Source organism: Centrocercus urophasianus, unplaced genomic scaffold, assembly GCF_019232065.1.
Source record: "Centrocercus urophasianus isolate 14NV4802_14NV808 unplaced genomic scaffold, USGS_Curo_1.0 seq_13, whole genome shotgun sequence".
In the NCBI taxonomy this organism is placed as follows: Eukaryota; Metazoa; Chordata; class Aves; order Galliformes; family Phasianidae; genus Centrocercus; species Centrocercus urophasianus.
In genome coordinates this window covers 21,284,803-21,306,678 of record NW_024884475.1, presented here as the reverse complement: position 1 = coordinate 21,306,678, position 21,876 = coordinate 21,284,803, and the positions used below count along the sequence as shown (strand labels likewise).

At 43.0% G+C, this 21,876-nt stretch overlaps 1 protein-coding gene across 4 annotated transcripts; it reads right to left on the bottom strand.

The window, feature by feature from the left end:
* Positions 1-258: 258 nt before the first annotated feature.
* On the bottom strand, positions 259-15,564 carry RHOH (ras homolog family member H). Of its 4 annotated transcripts, none has more exons than XM_042812062.1 (2): positions 15,307-15,564; positions 259-1,461 (listed from the first exon to the last, which is right to left on the bottom strand). In XM_042812062.1, the coding sequence occupies exon 2, from the start codon at positions 1,237-1,239 to the stop codon at positions 664-666; it is 576 nt and encodes a 191-aa protein (XP_042667996.1). In that variant the 5' UTR covers positions 1,240-1,461; positions 15,307-15,564; the 3' UTR covers positions 259-663. The 4 variants fall into 4 exon arrangements, with proteins under 4 accessions (XP_042667996.1, XP_042667998.1, XP_042668000.1 ...); XM_042812064.1 differs by lacking the exon at positions 15,307-15,564 and adding an exon at positions 14,280-14,486; XM_042812066.1 differs by lacking the exon at positions 15,307-15,564 and adding an exon at positions 2,784-2,956.
* Between the last annotated feature and the right edge of the window lie 6,312 nt (positions 15,565-21,876).

Here is a 21,876-nt window from a genome sequence, read left to right as displayed (position 1 = left end):
AATAAATCTCACAGAGCCAACTATCAAATGTCATTATGTTTTGATCACTCCTATGCTGGACACAGTGTGTTGGGCATGTGCAAGAAGTGCTAGGCTTGCCTGCAGGCCATTTACTATATGGATAGAATTATTTGCATCAGTGGTTAGATAGAAATTTAAAAACAAATTGCCAGGATTTTACAACAACATATACAAGAATCTTTTAAATAGATACACAGTGGTCAGATTTTATGCATTAGATTCTTAAAACAAAAAAACAACACACACAGACAGATATGTCAAGAGGGGAGGTTGATCCAGGTGAAGTTTGTCATGAAATAAATGCAGACAAACCAACAGCTGAGGAACACTGATAACAAAATCTGCACAACTATGAACTGTGAATCTCCAGGCTGGGTCTGCTTCAGTCCAGGACGGCAAATTACAAACACAGGGCTGTGAACAAAGGCCCCTGCCTGCATCTGTCATTTTTAAAGATAGCGCCCATGTGTGTTGGGTAGGGGAACAGAACTGACAGAGTGCACATCTGTTTTACTGGGGCCACCTGTACCACAGTCCTGGCAGGAGTCCTCCTGTCTTTGATTCGCTCCCATTATCTCTGCCGCAGCATCTTTGTGCAAAGGCAGAAACAACGAACGTAGGCAAAACCACTGCTGGCAGTCCTCAGAAGATCTTGCACTCGTTAATGGAGAAGAGTTTCCGCCTGTTCTGCCGCTTGGCTTGATTGACTGCTGTCCGCACAGCATACTCAAACACCTGCTGCACACCGCGGTTGCTGAGGGCTGAGCACTCCAAGTAGCCTTTGGCTCGCACATCCTGGGCAAGCCGCTTGCCGTCCATCGAGCTGATGCAGGAGGAGCGGTAGGGCCCCGATTCACGCTGGTCGGTCTGCGTGGCCACTACCAACACAGGGACGCGGGGCAGATGGTTGCGGATCTCGCCAATCCATTTGCTCCTCAGGTTCAGAAAGGAGTTGTGGTTTGCCACAGAGTAGCACATTAACACCACATCTGCCTGTTGGTAGGACAGGGGGCGAATGCCTTTGAAGGCATCGCTTCCAGATGTGTCCCAAAGGCCTAGGCTAATCTGTACGCCATCCATGAACACATCCACTCCAGTGTTCTCATACACAGTGGGTCTGTAGTTGTCTGGAAAAGTGTCAGAGATGAAACGTACCAAGAGAGATGTTTTTCCCACTGCAGAGTCTCCCACCAGCACGCACTTGATAGAATCCAACATTTTGTTTAAGACCAGGGCCAAGAACACCGTCCCGGTGCAGCAGAAGCAGGATGCAGAGAGGTCTCAGGGGCTGTCTAAATAACTTCCATTTGGGGAGAAGCTGTTCCAAATGTCTTTACTTCTGAAGACTTGATTCTGCCACTTGAGTCTAAAATCCCCTTCTCACCCACGCAGCTCTGCAGTGCTGTTGGATTTAATTCTTCAGTGAGTCAAATGATGTTTCTGAAAGAAAAAAAATAAAATGTCACATTTATAGCCTACAGAGAACAGTTTGTTCTTCATCAAGACAAACTTTTCTGGTCAAATTTTTGGACAGCCATGGGGAGTGCCCCTCACAGATGATGCTGAACCTTGCCATTCCCTCCCAGCTGGCAGTGTGTGCAACAGCCATTCACATAAATAACTTTCTTGCTGCTCCACAGGAACTAGCAATCTTATCACCTCTGCCATTCTGCACAAAGACCAGCTTTTTTTTTTTTTTCCCCTAATTGTCTAAAGAACTGATGAAATAATGTTCGCTTTGGTGTAACTGTTGCTGACCTGCTTTCAGTGAAACATTTCCTGCCTCTGACTTTAACAAAGGCTGCCAAAATCCTGAATCCTTCTTAGTCAGTATAGATTCCTTTGAAAACATGCTCTTGTTCTCTAGAGGTAGTCACGAGAAAAAAAATCACTTCATGAACTGATTAGACAGTTTAAGCTATTCTGTAACGAGCAGCAATGCCAAACTGCTTGTGACAACAAGGAAGTAAAGACTTCAGATGTGAATCTTGACTGGCACGAACCTGAACAGTTTTCAAAAGCGATGTAGGATTCACAGCAAAAATACAAAAAGAGTTCCAAATGTTTCTTACAAATCAATTCCAACAAGCAAGAAGCACAAGCCAAAGAAAATCACACCAGTAATGCTGGCCTAGTCAGGCAATTTTATCAGAAGGGGATGCGGCTGCCCTAACATTTATTTAGTTTGTTGTAAAACTGAACTGAGAGTACTCATGCAATTGGTACATATGGAATTGCTTTTGAGCTCCTGCCAGCATTCAGTCAAATTTTCTTATTTTGAAAGTATTCGTCTCTTTCCTACTGGCTATGTGCAAGATTCATCCTCACCTATGGCTGCATAAAAATGCTACAAAAGTCACCAACTGCAAAACCAAAAGAAAATTAGCTCTACAAACTAGTTAGGAACTGGTTAAAAATATCACTGGCTAATTTCCTGCATACGTTACAAATATAATGTATTTCTGACTCCTTCACATATGAAAAGAGAAGCCTCACCATGAGGTTACTCTTGCTCAGAAATGAACGATAGCCATAAAAAATACATACTGGATATTACAGTAGCACTTTCACTACACTAACTCCACCACCACCCCACATTTCTAGGGCACTTAAAGCTTTGGCTTATCTCACAGAGGAAAAAAAAACAAACAACAAAGGAAAAGAAAAGCAGTAGGTGAGCCTAGAGGGAACATTTGTACACGCATTGCCAACTGCTGCTGGCAACTCCCCTCCTTCCATTTTGCAACAAGGCATCCTCCTACCTCCTCACATACCTCCTCTTATGCTGCCAGCATGCCTGCATTTCTCTCACCCAACACACCAGCTGAAGGAAGATGTGCCAGAGCTTAGATGGGGCGTGTTGCTTTATAGCAGTGGCTATGGGCTATGGGGCAGGTTTGTGCTTCCCCGAGTGACGGGTGTTTGCAGGAGCCACTGCGACAGACGTCACTTCCTGGTCGGTGTGCTCACCATCACGGCCACTTCTAGGAAGTGAGATGGAGGCCGAGACACCGGCACTGCTGTCTGCTGGGAACTGAATGGGCTGCTCTGCCAGACCGAGTGCTGGTGGCAGCAGCTGGATGCTCAGCTTTAAGGCTTCGACAGGGATAACTTTACTGTTACTCCTTTGTTCCTCAAACAAGCACACAAGGGAAAGAAACAAGATATTTGCAAAAGGTAACTATGAACATTCAAAAAGCCGGCCCAGGATACATGGTATAATTACTTAAGTGCATCACTGTCTTTCCTTCAGGGTATTCTACTTCAATATTGTGTCAGCAGTACAGTTTTAAAGCACCACTGTTCATCACAAGCCAGTAGATCATGATTGATTCAGACAAAAGTGCTCCCAGGAGAAATACAGCACGTACCAGGTCTTTTCCTCAGAACAAACATTTCCCTGATGTAAGAACTCTCAAACACCTTTAGTTTCACTACTTTGTGTATATTTGAATGTGGGGAAAAATTAGAATGCCCAAGCACAACTTCTGCTATTCCACAAACACCAAAGAAGAGAAAGATGGAGAAAAGGACTGTTGAGGTACACAGATTAGTGATAACCAGGTCTAATTTTCTGGCAGCTTTACAAGGAAAATATACAAATGGTCAAAGCCCAGAAAAGGCTAGTCAACACACAGTAGTAAAAGACAAAGTAGTCCGCTGTGACAGTGCAGAGAATTTAAAGCAAAGAGAACCATAGAATATCCTAAGTTGGAAGGGATCAGTAAGGATATAATTCACTGATAAACTGTACACAACCAGGCCCATGTTCTGGTCCCAAGGGCGAACTGGAGTCAGTCCTGATCTTGCCTTTCTTTGCAGCCAGCTGAGTTCACATGCTATCGTGTATAGCAGGGACCATGCAAGTACATATTGGAGAGGTGTGTTAAAGCTCTCGTGCAGCCTGTTGTTGACCTGGCCTCAGGAGAGGAGAAGTAGTAATGTGTTAAAATGGTTACATAAGCTCATCTCAATTAATGGAAAAACCTTTAGATGAAATATCAATAGAAAACAATGTCCTTTAAAGGGCAGGCCAGTACAGGTCACCTCTACCCATCAGTATACAGACAGTCGTGTAAATGTTTGCAGAAGATTTGGTTCCCTTCTCTAGTACTATGTTACAGTCTTGGTCCGACACTACATCATTTAAAATCTTGCCTTGCCTGCACAAAAGCTTGGAATCACACGTGGCTGAGTTTCGGCTGCTGAAGGATTTCTTTCCAACAATTTGTTTTCCTAATTTTACCAATTCTATCAAATCCATTTTGTATCTGGAATTCCAGATATAAACATACCTTTTTTTAAAAAAAAAACAAAAAAACCCCACTATTTTGGCTGTATTTTCCCCCACTTGTAAAAACAACAAAATGTATTTACATAACATGGTGAAGGTTTTTATAATATTATTAAGCATAAGAATATATATCTCACTCTGATGCAGTCATTACAAAAAGGGACTGAATCAAAGTTTATCAGCTCAATCAAACGGGATTTTCATTTATGCCAGGACAGTTTCTGGCGTCTTCTGTAGGGTCACTGTGAGTGTGGCTCAGTGTGGTGAAACATCTGTAGGGGATGGACAGTATCTTGTGATGGGAGGAAAGGGTTGGGAAGTCCCGATTTTAAACCCTACTTTGTATATTGATTGTGCAGCTTCACAACATTCACATACAAACCCTACTTTGTATATTGATTGTGCAGTAGATATGGATTCAGAAGAGATTAGTTCATATATAAACAAAACCATGTAGGCAAGACAACAGGCTTTTTAGACATTACCCTGATCTGGCAGTCACAAAATGCTTCAGAGATATAAGGCAATTAACATGCTATTATTGTCCTTATCCGGTTCCTACCACAATTATACCTTACTGCAGTTCCTGTTGATATCAGGATAAGAGCAGGCTAATTTTTCAGCTTGAGCAGTGTGTACAGTAGCTCCTGAAGAGAACTGATGCTGAGAGGAAGCAAAAATATTTGTACTAATAAAAAAAAAGTTGAAAACCCTTAGAGAGACTTCCAGTTTCTAAGCAATGCTTGATTGCACATTGTCTTTGCCTGCACGCATTTCTCCTTAAGTCCCACCTCCAGCAGAGATGAGGTCTGCAAAGCAGTGTCTACAGCATATTTCCACCAGTTGGTTATAATCACAGCTCGTTCCAGCTGTGCTGCAGATGCATAAAAACTGTCATCATGTCTCTTATTTAGAGAACCTCAAGGACAGAAAGGAGATGTGGAGACTACTGTCACTGCCCAGACAGCACAGAGCTTTGTGCCTCCACCTCTACAAGTACACTGACTGGGGTCTAAGAGCACCTCCTGTGAGCAGAAGGAGAAAAAGGAGGAAGAAGAAAGTGAAGGAGGAGGACTGGCAGAAAATCAAGATAGGGTAGAGAAGCCACTGCCTGGTTAGGGGCAACGCCCAGAAGGTGAAGCAGGGAGATAGATGCCTCCCTGACACTGTGGATCCAGTCTGCATGACCCACTAGATCACCAGGTCACCAATGTCATGCCACCCTGTTTTCAGCTCCATGAGCAAATCATACCTGCTCTGTTCAGACACTGCTGCCACAGCGTGGGGCTCCTGAAAACCTGTGCATTGACTGCAGTCTATCTGGAGATTGCCTCTGGTCTGCAAGCAAACGGCCCCTTGCCGCCAAGTCTTCTGTCTCATAATCATTAATCTGCTGCTCTAACATTTGCATCAGCTGCCTCCTGTTTTTTAATCCTATTTTAAGATTATTTTGATCTATCACACCAAGTAGCCCTGGTCTTGCTGGTCTAGGAAACTGCCTCCCTTTCTTTTCAGACAGTGTCACCGTTGCAGACCATCCTGCTATTCGGTGGTGGTACTGCTGCCACTAATGGGAATGGGCAAACAGGCTACACCTTTGCAAGGTGCTGCATCTTTTCCCCAAAACACTCCACCAAAAAAAAAAATCTGAATTCGCTTTCCAAGCAAGCTATCACACGCTCCATCGTTATTTCCCAGCCCAAGAGCAAGATGGCAGATCACTGGCCAGCCGGTGCTTCAGCCCTCTGGTGCATTTATGACAATCTCTCAATGTCTTTTGCTACTTGAAAGAATCGTGAGGATGCCTGGAGGAGAGCTTTTATATAGATATTTTAGCCCTAAATACAATGATACCTGCAATGGCTTCCTAAAGCTGGAAGTGCAAGCAACACCCAATGAACCCACATTTTTAAAGTCAAGATGTCTTGCATTCTCAAAAAAATTTTTTTTTCCAGCATTAAATAAAATTGCAGTCATAACAACTTAGAAATTTTTCAATCATTACCTTATTCACAAAACTGAAAATCTGTTCCTGTTTTACAATTTGAGCACTTCATTTTGAAAAAAATGCAAAACTGAAATTAAAAAAAAAAAAACCAGCAGTTTATTAAATTTGTAGAAAACGGATGGAGGCTTCTCTAGGAACTTTTAAGAAAATTACTGTTGGATGAATACAATGCCTGAAAATTTAAACCTCAGTTGCTTTATTTGGCAGTTTTAACAATTGAAGGAAATAACTTATGATCAGATATTCAGTCATCTTGCTAACTTTATTATTAGTAAGTGAGCACAAGTAGTCAGATTTAAAATAAAAACCCTCGTTTTGAGACTGGGAAGTATTGCTATAAAACAATTACAAATACAGATCAGTGTTATTTGGAATGAGACAAGAGTCCCAATAAAGGAATGAAAGCTTTCCTCATAAGAGAATGTACATAGGTCACTCACTCTGAAATCATTGCCTCCTTCTTCTTTCCATGGAACCATGGAAAATGCAACAGATACAAAGAGTACAATAATACTATTAGACTGAGCAAATTCTCGGCTACAAGACACTTTCTTAACATAGCCACCACCATTAGTCATGCATTTTCACCAGTGATGAACAAGAACCGATATTCCATGCTATAAAAATCGGTAACAGCATAGGTGACCTACTGCTGCTAATGCTGAAACACACCAGCCACTGCCTCACTGTGTCACGTCCACTGTTTGGTCCCCACAAGTGTTCAGCATGCATCAGTGAATGTCAGTGGGTACCATTTTTTCTGCACGAAGGGAATTCAGTGACACACCTTTGCTTCATATGCAATTCCACGTCGGACACCATTTTGTCAGAGTGCCCCTCTGCTGCCATCTGTAGCAGAACATTGGTGAGAAGATCCAACCTCTCCTGCCGTACCACCGACATCCACCTCTGTCATCGTGGGCCAAAATAACAAAATAGGAAGCACTGCCTTCGGAGCAGCCCTCATATACATTTACACACATGCTTATACAGGTGTCTGATAGTACCATTATTTACATATATAAGTACTGGATAATGACAAACCTGAAGATCTATTCAACTTTTTTATAGACACGAAGAAATTCTTTTAATTAACCAATTAAATAACAGAAATATTTATCTTCAAGAACACTTCATATGCAATTAATCACACTTTGGTTCAGCTACTTATAAATTAAGCATGAACACAAATAATTAGAACCACTCTAAAAATTAGCAAAAAGATTTGTGTATTGATTCGAGAACTTAAATTCAATAGAAGTCAATTCTGCAGCAGTAAGTACCTGCTTCAGAATTCAAGCCATGAGTCTAAAGCCATTCTTTGTCCATGTTTATGGCAGAGTAAACTACAGACTTACGGTATTCGAAGCCCTGGAGGACATTTTAAAAATGGACACATTTTCAGGATAAATTTTGCATCCTCTCCAAATACAACATGTGTAAGCCTGATGCAGAGGGTAAGGCCCTTCACAAAGGACTGGCCCATTTTCTGCTCTCAGCCTGGTCCAACAGCCTCCAAAGCCAGCAGCACATTGTGCCCAAAATATTGCATGTACCGCTACACTTCGCAAGCATTTCCCATTTCAAGATACAGGGTATGTCACTTTCTTTTCCCCACTCTTCTCTGCAACAACATTTCTTTCCCGCTCTTAAACACTGAAGAAAACCTTGAGTGTCAGCATAAACACAGCCTTAAATAGAACTAAATCACACTACTGTGCAAATGTCACGCACGTACACGCTCAAGCACTGACATGCTCCAACCATCTGCCTGCCTACATCCCCTCATAGGCTCTGCCTCTGTACACATACACACATTTAGCTGTATGTACCTTCACCTCTGACTACACCGCAGAACTACTTTTGTGTCCAGATGGGGATACAGACACGCTTGCAGACGAGCACGGACAAAGCGCTATGCACTGACTACTGCATTACCAGACATCCCAAATGGCCCAATATCTGAATGGCTCCAGCCTTAAGGCAGAGCTCCACACAGCCCTAACTAGCTGCATCGCAGCCAAACCAAAGGTCTGGCGCTACAGGTGGTGCAGTATTTGATATTTGACTTCAATGAGAATACTCTGTGTGGAGAGTTATTCACAAGTGGAAAGGTTTGCAGCTTTGGGCCCCAAACCACTTCAAATTTTTCATGTCACATCCTCTTTTTAACACAGTTCACCTCTCTTGAAGTTTGAGGCAAATCAAAAGAACGCTCACAACATATTTTTGTAGACATTTTTACAGGTTTAATTTTTAAATTAAAAAAAGAATTTTTTTTTTTAGTTTAAATGAGAAGCACTCTTTTATTGCCAATCTCCAACAAAGCTGGAAAGAGAGCACATCAAGCCTACCCCTCTCCCTGTTTCTGCCTGCATCGTTTGACCCCCTGTAGGCACATGCATAACGTACACCATCGTTAGAATGGTTAAAGAATCCATTTTTCTCTCACACACACAATTAATATCCTTTACTTTCATATAAGAGTAATTTCTTGTAGAATAAAGCACTATCTGCTACCCGAATGCATAGAATATATGTGCACATATATGGAAAATAAATCAAAATAAATCAGTATATTTTTAAAAGCATAAATATTTCAATAATTAATCTATGCATATACATACAAAAATTTGACATCCACAAATATATGTATATATAGATATGTATGTAGACGTACACTGAAACTCATTCATTTGCAGATGACTGCTATTGATTGCTTTATGAAACATATTAAGATATTTCATCCTCATTTTGAAATCTACATGCAGCTTTTGCATCAAACAATGGATACGTTACTGAAATAACTTTTTTTATTTTTTGATTGAAATGGAATGGTCACGGTCTTCACATTACTTTATTTCTATGTATAGGTGTGCACATGTGTTTGTATCCACACAAGCAGCAACGACCACTCAGCTAGATCTGGAATTGCAATAGCATAGGCATATGATTGATTATATAAGGAAATAAACACACATTCACACATGTTAAACAATTACTTCTCTACCATACACACAGCCATTGCAGTTTTAGTCACATCGTTATAACACATGACAGTAAGTTGTTATTAAGCAGATACGTGAATTTACATTAAATCCCCCAGATGTGCAGCATGGCGAAATGCTAGAACTAATGACCATGCACCCCACAGACACACCTGTGTTCCCAGAGAAGAGGGCTCTCTCTCGGGCCCATGCCGAGCCCACAGCTGCAGAGGGCTGCCTGCAGTGTGGTTTGGCTCTGACCTGGGCAGCATCACGCTCCTGTCCTGTGCTTGCACAGCACCCAACCTTCTTGACCACGTCCCTTAAAAACGCTACCAAGTGATCAACATTAACAACATGGCTAGCAGCTAATACAGAACAATACAGCTGATGTAACGCCCTTCTCAGCGTTGAAAAAAATTGAGAAATATTCATTCTGCTGCTTCTAACCTCCATGGATCCCTCATAAGATCACCAAGGTTACTGTTAGACATCTATTTGGGTGTAACTTTGCTCTGTGTTTATGAAATCTCTATCACAATAAACAGGCTCTCAGCCTGCATCTTCTCCTCTAAACCTGGGTGGTTCTCCATGTTCATTAAATTAAGCATTTACCAAAGTTTGATTTCAGTGAGAGGTAAAGGTGGAGAAGGAAAACATTAGAACAGGATTATCACATTTGACAGAAGATTATTTTTGCATATTTTGTGATAAGAAAGAATAAAAAAAAAAATGTTGAATCTATACATGTTTTGAGCAGCAAATTATAACTTGTCATTTGATGTAACAATGCAGAATAATGACTTCTTGCTAAGATGCGTAGCAGTTGGCTTTATTTTTTGCTTCAGGAAGAATGTCCCAGATCATTCACTGCATCTCATGGTTCTGTTTGCTCTGTTTACTCTGTCTGATGAATATAAACCACGAGTAAAAGCCAGAGCAAAGCCAGAGTAAGTAAGCAACAACAATTTGATTGGTTATTAATTTTATAACACTGAGAAACCGGCTGACAATTTTAGGTTTTCTCCTTAGAATAGCCAGTAAGAATAAGGATTTTCTTGCCTCGGCCTTTATTCAACTATTTAAAATCCTAACCCTAGATTTCACCCAGAGGGAAACAGCCAAACATCAAAATTCATTTTGAAATGTTGTGTATGTGTACGCCGATTAAAATGTACGCACAAATGTAAAAAGGGCTGACTCAGAAGCAATGTCAGTCACTGTGCAAGTAGAAAGTGCAGTACAAAACATACAGTTATCACAACCTTCCCCACTTCTGTTGATTTAAGGTCTTGTTTTATAAATTAAAAGAGGCATTGGCATCCATAGTGTAGCCCACAACTCAATAGTCCCGCCCTGCACCAGGCACAATAGTAAAATCAGATTATATGTTACAGGTAGAAATTGTTGTTTTAGTGGGGTTTTGTTTTGCTACATAGCCTCCCCAAAATTCCTTAATTGCAGTAACTGAATTAAACTCAATAAATGAGTAAGCTCCCTTCACTTTTCCACAAATCCAATACTTAAATCTCATGTCATTTTCATATAAGATAATAAAATGTAACATTGCAGACAGCAGCAAGTCATATGGAATAGGTTAAGAGGAGAAAAGGCTCTGCTCTACCACCACAAATAATATTTAAATCCTTCTCGCTTATTCTTCAGTTCAGTACGTTGAGAAGCCGCTTCAGATAGTGAAAGCTGACATTTGTTTGGTTTAAAGATCATGCAAATCCCCCATGCTATGGTAAACCTTACTGAAGAGGTTTTCTCTTTTTCAGTGGGAAGCATAGAAAATGACACGCTACATTTTTCCTTGATTTTTGCATACTTTGCGTGAGAACGATCACACAAAAAAAGAGAGAGATTTTAGGAGACCTACGTTTGAATGTTATGCAAACATTTTCTGTGCTTTATTTTTGGGAGACTTGATTTAAACTCAGACATTTTAAACATCAATTCCTCCAAAATTAAAATTCCACTTGAAAGAGACGTGAAATTTAAAACTAGCACTTCGACTAATGAGGACAAAAGAAATTACATAAGGGATTTTTAAGACATATGTTTAATAATACATTTTTTGTGAGAAAAATTATAAGCACACCAAGGAGCCTAACGGATGATCAAGCATATCGCTAATTCAGTAAATGAATTCTAGAGAATTCGCCAGAATTTAAGCACAGTTACTCAGTTTAAGAAAGCATGTTACAAATAAACTGTATGTCCCCAGGCTCTCCTGGCACATCTTTCAGCAAATAAGGAAAGCTGGATGGAAAGATTTTGTATTTCAATGAGAGCGTGCACAACAGGTAATCAAACCAGCTAAACCACATAGGGGTCTTGTTCTCACACAGGAGAAACAGCGTTACCTGCAGTTTGACTTGAACTAGGATAACCTTCAAAAGCAAGTGCTCAGCACACATGAGGAGAAGAGGTATCACCAGCTGGTCAAACATCCCCAATTGGGCTGGCTGCATCAGTTCTTGAGACTGCTATTCCATGCTCATGTGCAACAAATGGCACAGTACGCTGTGCTCAACCCCAGCCCTTCATGCTGACTTCTGCTGGGCAAGGTGTTCGTACCCTTTCCGGCACATGTTGGGTCTTTCCTGCATGATATGTCACTGCAACCCTTTGGGGAAACCCCCGAGCCATAGCAGATGAACCTGTGGTTTACAGCAAATTCCTAGAGCTGATAATTTCATCCAATAGATGCCAGCATGCCCGGTCAACACCACACTCACTGGTAAGAAATTTGCACTTTTAGCATCTGAGAGAAAGGACCAAATACAATTCCTTGCACAAATGTTGGTTCTTCCTGCAATGGGAGAAATATCAGCACACAGCTATGCTCCCAGCTGTCCTTCTGCCAGCCTCCAGCACCACCTCCAGAGCTGCAGCAACCATTACTCCGCACTCTGCTAGCACCCGTTCATCTTACATCCAATACATCAAGGCTGCCTACTAGTGAATTCCACTGCTCATGTCCACTGCTGCGTTGCAGAGGTTGCTCTGCCTCCCCATGCTTCTCCTTCTACTGGTATCAAAGCTTTGGGAAGGTGAGGAATGTTTTCCTCATTTCTCTATTGAGATCAGAAATGAAGCACAATATAATTCTGCTAAACAGATTACGAAACCATGTTTGGTTTTGTGGAGAAGTGTTGCAGAGAAGACCACAGATTACGTTGTTACATTGCTTTGCAGTATTTCTTATATTTGTGCGATCCTGCGCAGGATTTGTGTATTGCTTTAATAGTGGGCTTGAGACAGCAGCTGCCAACTTCCATCCTAGACTACCACCACTCGGGTTATCCCAAGACTGTGCAGCTGTTAGCACTTTCTGTGTCATGGAAACAGTTAAAAACAGCTGTATTACTAAAAAAAAAATCACACACCGCTGGCCAGGGTGAGAACCTGATTTGGAAGTGATGTCACACTGTGCAGAGTGATGCCTGAAACTCAAGACTGTGAAACAGACAAGTCTCATGGTTATTCATTTCATTTCTTCCCAAACAAAGCTCAAAAGAATTATAAAAAAAAATACTGTGATTTTTTCAGTGTATAAGCACTGCCAAATTGAATTAATCATTTTAACAACGCAGTCAATAATACCTGCCCGTTCCTTAATTAAAACTGTAGACTTACAGGGCCAATGTTTTACAAAGAAAATGGAAGCATTCAATTTAGGGGGATGTTCTTCAGTGAAAATCCTTTTTATTTACAGCTCTTAACCCAGCTGCTGCTATGTATCAGAATGGCACAGAAATAACAAGAACAGGAACAGCAGACACTCATCCCTCTGCCTCAATGTCCTCCTAATGGGTTATGAGAAATAACATGGAGGAAAGGCCACAAGTACTTCCGCTGATGCTGTACAGGATGGGCCAGTGGCTCAGCCTACAAGCCTGTCACCACAAACTCTGCTCATTTCCTGCGAGCTCTGAGTACACTGCAAAGTGCCCACTTGTACTGCTGAGGATCTGTATGCTTTGCTCCTAGCTGTGCAAGAGATTGCCTCCTGATATCACCGGCAGCTGTGATCGGGTGATGCAGCTTTAGTGCCAACCGCTGCTGTTGGGTCCATGCAGCAGGCAAATGGCTTCTGTTTCATCCTCAAACTGAGGCACAATCTGTTAAATCTCTGTGTGCAATCATTTGTTTGTGAAAGCAGGTTACCAGGTGGGAAAAGTATCTTCAGTAACGCTCTATAAGTGAGGCCCCAGTATAAAACCATATTCATGGTTTTATTGTGCTGCACGATATAGGGAATGTTCTCTGACACAGCTGGCTGTAGGGGGACCAATCCTTTTCTACAGGCCCATCTTACACTGCTTTGGAACAGCAATGTTTCCTTAACATGGGATTAAGGGTTAATAATCTACAGCCACTTTGCCCTGCTGATGGACTACAAATTTAGGTCTTGTTATATCTCAGAGTCAAGCCCATTTTTTCTGTTTTAATTCTTCACTCTGAACCTTAGACAGCGAGCAGAACTTATTTATAAAGACACATTTTCTGTAAATACAAAGCTACAGCTTTTCTTGGTTTCTGACATCTGATCTAGTGCTTATATACCTGGGCATCACACCCCACCAAGGCCCAGTCCTTCAGTGCAACAGGAAGCAAGCAAATGCAGAGGTTTTTTTGCCCAGCAGAAGCTGACAAAGGCCCAGACATGGTATCCTCATCAAGTCTGTGCCCACCTTTACCTGTGTGATACCTCTTCAGACCTGCATTTGAAAACTGATATTTATATCTAAAGTCAAATGAGTATATTCATATTTTTTCTATTTAAATATTTGGACACACCCATTGATCAAAATGGCATATTTTAGAAGTATCAAACATGAAGAGGCATGGCACAGTGCAAAATCCCACCATGTTCTGACAGCAGAGCAGAAAGGCAAGCACTGACACCAAACAAACGCTGCTAGATCTGATAACAACCAGCTAAACTCACTTATCCTACCTTCCCCCACAACTGTTTTCTTCAAGGTAAATCCTGTGTTCAAGCCGTCCTTCTGCAGATGCTACAGCTTCACTCCTGTCCCATTCACAGCTGGAAGCTCAGCTGAAAGAAGTGGGCAAGTCTGAGGCCAGGTTCAGATTCTGCATGGGGACCTGTGCCAGAGGGTTGGTGCTGGCTCCTGTATGCTCCCTCTTCATTCACCTGTGAGCAGGATGTAGAAATGTGTGTGCACAGATTGCACACAAGTACACACTGCTGTCAAAAGTAATACCACAGGGCACAGCCAGCTCAGAAGCAGCCAAAAAACAGCTGTGGGGTGAGATGAACACAGGCAGCTATGCCTGCAGCCATGCAGGCAGCAGCACAACCCTTCTTCCATTTCTGCACCCAGTGAGCCAGCTGCTGGGGAGCCAGAGCTAGTGATGGAGATCTCAGCAAATTAAATCTACTTCCAATCTCACTTCAGTCCTAAGAATCTAGATTTCACCTTTCTCAGGTTCTCACTGATGAAAGTATCATCTAAATTTGCTCTGAAACTTTTAAGACAAGGCAGAATGTTTTCCTCATCACCACAGCGTACTCCACAACTAAGGAAGAGAGACATATCTGGAGATAAAGACGCCCATTGCTCCTGGCTTCATGCTCCTTACAGCAGCAGTGGGGTCTGAATCAGATCTACTATTTCCAAAATAATTCACATTTTCTGTTTTTCCATACGTTAGTTAGCACTTCAAACAGTGGTGTGGCATGGCCCATCATGCCAGTTTTCCTGATTTGTACAGGGTCTTTTTGTGCTGAAATAGGAACAAACTCAGCAACAAACAGAAATCCCAATGATAGATGGGGTGGGATGAGACCAGCACTTAACAGAGTATCACGGTGCTGGAGACAAAACAGATGGTATAAAGTAGAACCAATCACGTATATCCATATCACAAGTTTATTAATAAAGTACATGCAAAGATATTGAATTTGATCCAGAATCAAATTCTAGTTATGACATTCAGAAGAAAGAGAAAGAACTTACCAGAGGCAGGAAGCAGAGCGCGGCTGTTAAAATAGACGTTACGGAAGTCAGCTACTGGGAGCAAGGGCAGAGAGAAAACGAAGAGCGGAGAGCTGTGCTCTTCGGTTTTCAGATGGACTTCTTTTCTTAGCAAGTTCAAAAAAACTATATTACAAAGATAGAAGGGGGAAAAAAGCAAGCGGTAAGCAGGGACCGCTGCACAAACAGGCCACATTAGCCAGGGCTAGGCCAGCAGAGGGCGGTCCGAGATGTGCTGTGACGAGGAGCAGCGCAGGGGTGAGGGTACGTCAGCTTCCTGGTGAGCTCCTCGGTGCCTGTGTGGGTTTGGTTGCGGGCTGATGTGTGAGCATCCCGCTGCCGGGGGTTGGGGCAGCACGGCTGTGGCCTGCAGCACGCTTGCTCTTTGCAGGCTGCTGCTCCCGGCGAGGCACAGTACAGCCTAGCAAGCAGTGTTCATCTAGTTGACCCTCTGCAAGCTGAGGGCAGGTACTTTCAGAGCTTTGCCTGAATTCAGTGAGGATTGCCCCATGTTGTACATCAGAACAAGTGCACTGACCAGCAGCAGCAGTGAGGGATCGCAGGCATGGAGAAACCTGCCCAGCACAGGCAGCAGCTCAAGCAGGCCAGGCTCTCATGGCACCTAGCATTCCTGCTACAGCACTCCAAGGAGAGTTTCAGGATTTCCAGTGCCTGGCCCACGGTCCATAGTGCGGAACCCACGAGCATTTCCCACTCCCAAGCTCCCTGCATACTCTTTCCTGCCTCAACCCGTGTGTGCAATGATCCCCCTGTCCTTGCTGTCTTTCCCACAGACACAGCATCTGGCTGCAGTGAGCAAGAGGTGGCACAGGACACTACATGGCTGCCCCTGAGCCAGATGTGAGGAGCCCTGACCCTACCCAGAGTGGAGGTCAGCTGCTCCTCAGCCACACACAGCAGCAAATCTCCTGGCAACCTTAAGACCAGACTCTGAGACAGAACCTGAGACCATCCCAGAAAATATTCTTGGCCCATTTTAGGAACAAGTCACTCCTGACCATGTTTTGCCACATTGCAGGAATAAGTGCCAGATCCAGGACCAAAGCCATGCATTTTGTGTTCACTACAGGATGGGAATGCTCTGATAAAGAGAGCCAGCAGATTTCTCCACAACAGCTATATCCTCATATAACGCATTCCCACATAAAATTATACTGCTTCCAAGAATGATTTAAAAAGTAATAAAAATTCAGAAAAAACTATGAGATAAAGCAGAAAGGAAAAAAAAAAAAAAAAGAAAAAAAAAAACATTTACACACAGATGAAACACAGCTTGTGCCTGTATAATCAATGAACATAAAGATGCTATAATTATGAAATAAACAAGAGAGTTTAGCAAAGCAGACTATAACAACAAAAAAGGAGAATAGATAAAAGGTTACCTGCATCCTGGGCTCACTGCAAAACTCCAGAGAGGGGATCTCCAGAAAAGATCCTTTCCCACTGGCAGTCAGCTCTTAAATGGCTCTAGGAGAGGTGCAGCCAGGCTCCACCCTTCCGGCAGCGCAGGTGAATTGCCTTCACCTGTGCTCCCAGGGCTGACTCACTGCTCACCTCAGGTGATTGATCAGAGGTTCAGGCCATGATTCAGCAGTTCCCATACAGTGCCAAAAATATAAATAGCTGCCAAACTAACATTACCTATGTAGAAACACTGTAGAAGTGCTGACATGAGGCTTGCAGAGCAGTGCTGCACAGTTGGGCTGGGGAATCAGTTTGTTGCTTTTCCCCATGTAAAGAAACAAATTCAGTTAATTATCACTAGGGATGAAGACAAGTAAAGGCAGCTCGCAGAAGGTGGTTTTGAATAGTCTTTTCCTAAAAATACTAACTTTCCTTTGAGATTTTGGATAAGGAACTTCAACACCTTATGAGAAAACTTGCATTGCTTGCTTCTCACACTGAACACCTGTTCTTCCATTTTTCACTAGGTTTATGTTACCCAACACCAGAACATGCAATCAGGCAAAAAGTTTCCATTGCAATCATGATTAAGAAAGTCAGACACCCAAACATTCTGAGATGTTTCCACTAGAATGCTGTGGCTCAGAAGTAGAGAAATAGCTACAGTTTGCAAATAATATTGATAGTAGTGCCCTAGGTGATCATCACTCATTTTAGGTCCGCTACAGATAGCAGCTGCTCAAAAAAATCAACTTTTTTTTTCTGCTTTGTACTGCAGACTAATCCAGATGTGAGGCCATCTGGGTAAGCAGCTTGCATATTAGATAAAGAGCTCATCCATCTGTAAAATACTTCATAACAGCATTTGAATTGAGTGAGCTCTGTGAAAAAAAAACAAGGATGTACGATGAATGTGATCTAACGTCTCAGTTTCCACCATGTTCTTCCATTGTGCTTCCTGGAGCATCTTGACCCAATAATTTCCTAAATATATGTGAATATCATAGAGGGATTTTTTAGTGCTTCTGTTCTTCGTGGAGTTTTTGAATAAAAATTGGAGAGTTTTCATAGCGATGCACATGTTTCACATAGCCTTGTTCTATGACTTGACTTTCTAGTGACCTGGAATACTGCACGTCACCTCCAGCTCCACACTCACCGCTCAACACTCAGGCAGTTCCAAAGGCAGGTTCAATATTGCAGCCTAAATGATATCTTTTCCTTGAAACCTGTTTTTTTTTTATTGTTCTTGCCTTTGTTGCTTCAGCTTTTCTGCCCCTATTCACCTCCTCATGCTGTGCAATGAAGGGGAACATCTGGCTGTAAGAGAATATTGCTATTACAGCCAAAAATACCTTGCTTCTCCTTTTTGTACTCGGTATGAGTCATGAAGTGGGACTTTCAGAAACAAACACCTCGTTGTGGAAAATATTTATGAGGGTGGAGTGGAGGGTTGCAGATATGTATGTCTTTATTGAAAACTAAGTTGACAGCAAAAAATGTAGTCTTAAAACTCAAGTAACTGAGAGTTTCAATTGTGTACAATAATACCACCCAGAGTCTTATCGTGTTAGACTTGTTAGGCTGATTGTTAGTGAAAGGCCATATTTGTCCCTTAATCCATTGATCTATTTCTCACTCGGAGAAGGCAGCAGGATGCAGATTTTGGGAATGGAGCTAAGCAAGCTGCCCTGTCAACTCTGCCTGATTTCATTTTTGTTCTTACATTTGCTCAGGAAGTAAACCATGACACTCTTGATACCTGCTGTATTTACCCCTACAAGCCCAGGTGGCCATTGGATTAAACAAGGTAATTTTTTTTCTTATATCTATGCATTTCACCAACATTGTAAACAACATACAAGGAGCGTGTTTACTTGATGAAAGGGGTTTTATTGTTCTTGTTCTTGTTTCTTAAGTAATCATTCTCAAAGGGAAGCATGAAAAACGTGTATGGTCAAGATGCCAGTAACATGTTTGAAAACCAGCATGCTGCTATTTGCTTTCCCTTGCATTCCTGGGCAGTACAGGGGAGGTCAGGTACGTTGCCCTCACCCATTTTAACATGGGCATAAGTTCCTTCCCAGGGACAGGCAGGCCGATCAAAGGGGGACCTCCTTGCAGCATGGAGGAGCGTTTGCAACAGTCTCTAAAATAGATCTGGCAAAGAAGTATCTCAGAATTACTCACTGTCAGGGAACTCCTTCTGAAAGAGGAAATGAAAATGCAGTTTCACAAGAAGCTCCTGCATGGATTTAGGTAAGACATATGTCATTCATCACTTTACCCTGATGAGTTTAAGCTTTAGCTTCAACAGAAGATAACACAGTTGTTAAATACCCCTCAGATCTGTGCTATAGTGACCCAGTTTGAAGCATATGATGATGAAACAGAACCCAAACTCAAGCACGAAGCTCTCAGTTAATCTCTCAAGTCCTTCCAAGGTTCTGCCTCTTCCTTGAGATGTCAGTAGATATGATACAGGTCTGGTGCAGAGGGCAGTTCAGTGTGCTGCTAGGAACGGAGCCTGGGCTACAGCCACCACTGCTCTAGTGGTGGGCCACTGCTAGGCTGGGTTAAGGAGCACTTCCAGCTGTCCTGCAATAGAACATCTGCCTCTGTAGTGGCATGGATACAGAGCATCCTTCAGTGCAAGGCCTGCCCTGTGTTTCAGGTGGCTGTGGAGCAGCCCTCAAGCTACTCCAGTTCCAGGGATCAGGCTTGAGCCAACAGTGCCTGGGTGCAGTAGCACTGAGATGGGGACAAGGCACTGAGCAGCTTAGAAAAGGTCACAGACCAAACAGGCCCAACACAGAGTACCCTGGCTTGTGCAAACGGAAATCAGCCTTGAGTTTGGCTTTAAAACCTAGGCGTAGGCACCTACATTACCATCCAGCCTCCTTTCAAGGTGAACCCATACACTTGTGCAGCTGCAGCAAACAGACATTACACTGCTTCTTGAGACCTCTGCTTCTGGCAGTCCAAACAGGCTTACACTTTGTTACCTTTATATCTTTTTTCCTTTGAACAGGTTTGTTATTTCTCTGCAATATTTATCTTGAGACCCAGCTGTCAGCAGCACGCACCGCTAACATTTACACCTTTTCCTTTCTTGTTATCTGACAAGCAGAAACAGTGCAATAACTTCCTAGAACTATTCTTCCCGTGACAACAGCAGGGAGTGGTGATCAGGACGATGTATGAGAAGTGCTTTCCTTTAGAGTAACTTGAAAATGCGCTTCCCCTTTCTTAAAACTGAAGCCTGCTTAAGTACCGAGCTAAGGATTACTTAATATTACCAGCTCTCACCCTGAGACAGCCTAGCATAAAAGCAATCACATCACTTCCCCAAAACTCAATATTCTTCCCCAAAATCAGGAACGCATCCTAATTCCCCAAACAGCCGTCAGCCCGACTAAGAGAACAAGGCATCTCCTACATGTGACACACAACTCATAACTGCATTTTCCTTTTGTTGCTTTTGGGGGCTCATGTGAGGTACTCGCAGCCCACAGAAGTGCAAAGCAGTGGCCACGGACTGCAGGCCTGGAGAACGTCCCAGGCTGAAGCCAGTTGCTAAATGCAATGCGGTGTGTGAGCCCCCATCTGTTTCTGTAAACCATTCACCTTGTGTAATATTCCCTCTCCCCAGGGACATCTCAACTTCCTTCCTCTCTGCCTGGATTTAGCATAAGAATGATCCCAGTGGCTCTGATGAAACCACAGGGGAAACTTCCTTGTGAAATCACACCCAGCCTGAGGGATTTTGAGGCCTCAGGGCCAAATTAGCTTCCTGTCCCCTACACCCTGAACCTGGCCTAAGGGCTACACAGCTCAGGTGCTTCCCTGACAAGAAAAGCAGAGAAAGAAACTGTTGTCAGAGGTCAGAAGTTCTGAGGAAACACTGGTTCCTCCTTTCATTCTTCTTGGAAAGAAGAAGAGGTCTGTCATGCCTGGGAGCTCCCCAGCCTCTGCACTGCAGGGGCACCCAGCAAAATGCAGCACAGGGCAGCTGTGAGAGCTAGCATCCAGCAAGATGGATACATTTTGCATGCATGAAGTATTACGGCATCCAGTTCCTAATGCCTGGCCTAGGCTGAAAGCCCTCATTTCCCTCCTGCCCTCTCCTTGCTGGAGCCACCTCATTTTTGTGCCTCTCATTTTGGGGGAGGCTGGTATCCACTGGTGGAGAGAGCATTCCATATTAGCCTCCAATGTGCTCTTCCCACATAGAAGGCAAACGGTCTCCTGGTATGCATTAGGCAAAACACAGCCAGCAGGCTGAGGGAAGGGATCCTTTCCTTCTGCTGAGCACTGATGAGGCCACACCTGCATTTCTGGGTACAGCTCTAGGCTCCACAGAACAAGAGAGATATGGACATACTGGACAGACCCCAGCAAAGGGCCACGAAGATGATGAAGATATGGGACCACTGTATGACAAGTGGCTCAGAGAACTGGAACTGCTCAGCTTGGAACAGAGAATGCTCAGGGGAGATCTCATCAATGTCTGTACATATCTGAAGGGTGGGTGTGGAGAGAATGGTGCCAGGCTCTTCTCAGTGGTGCAGCGGGCACAGACTGAACAACAGGAAGCATTCCTGTGCTCTGCAGATAGATGACCAAGCACTGTCGTGAGCTGTCTAGAGAAGTGATGAAGTTTCTTCCTTGGAGGTCTTCAAAAGCTGCCTAGATGTGGTCCTGAGCAACCTGCTGTTAGTGGGATTGGACTACATGTCCTCCAGAGGTCCCTTCTAACCTCAGCAGTTCTTTGATTCTGGAGGAAAAGTGCCCTTCTATGAGCCAGGGTGTGTTACTCCAGCAAGGTCCTTCTTTAGTCTCTGCAGTACAGACTTCACATGGTATCTCAGTAAATGATGAAAAGCTGGAACTCTTGATCTCCTGAGGCCTGCCTACATGGCACTGCGGACAATGTAAAAGAGGATAACCTGAAATGAAAAGGATGACACACAAGAGAGGAAGACAACTTTTACACATGGGAGTCAGGCAACACTTTATGAATTAGCTGAAGTCAAGCCTGCACCATAACGCAGATCTCCCACCTGACAAATTACCTTTCCTTCTGTTTACAAACCAAACTTAACTCATTAAATCTGTGGCACATGC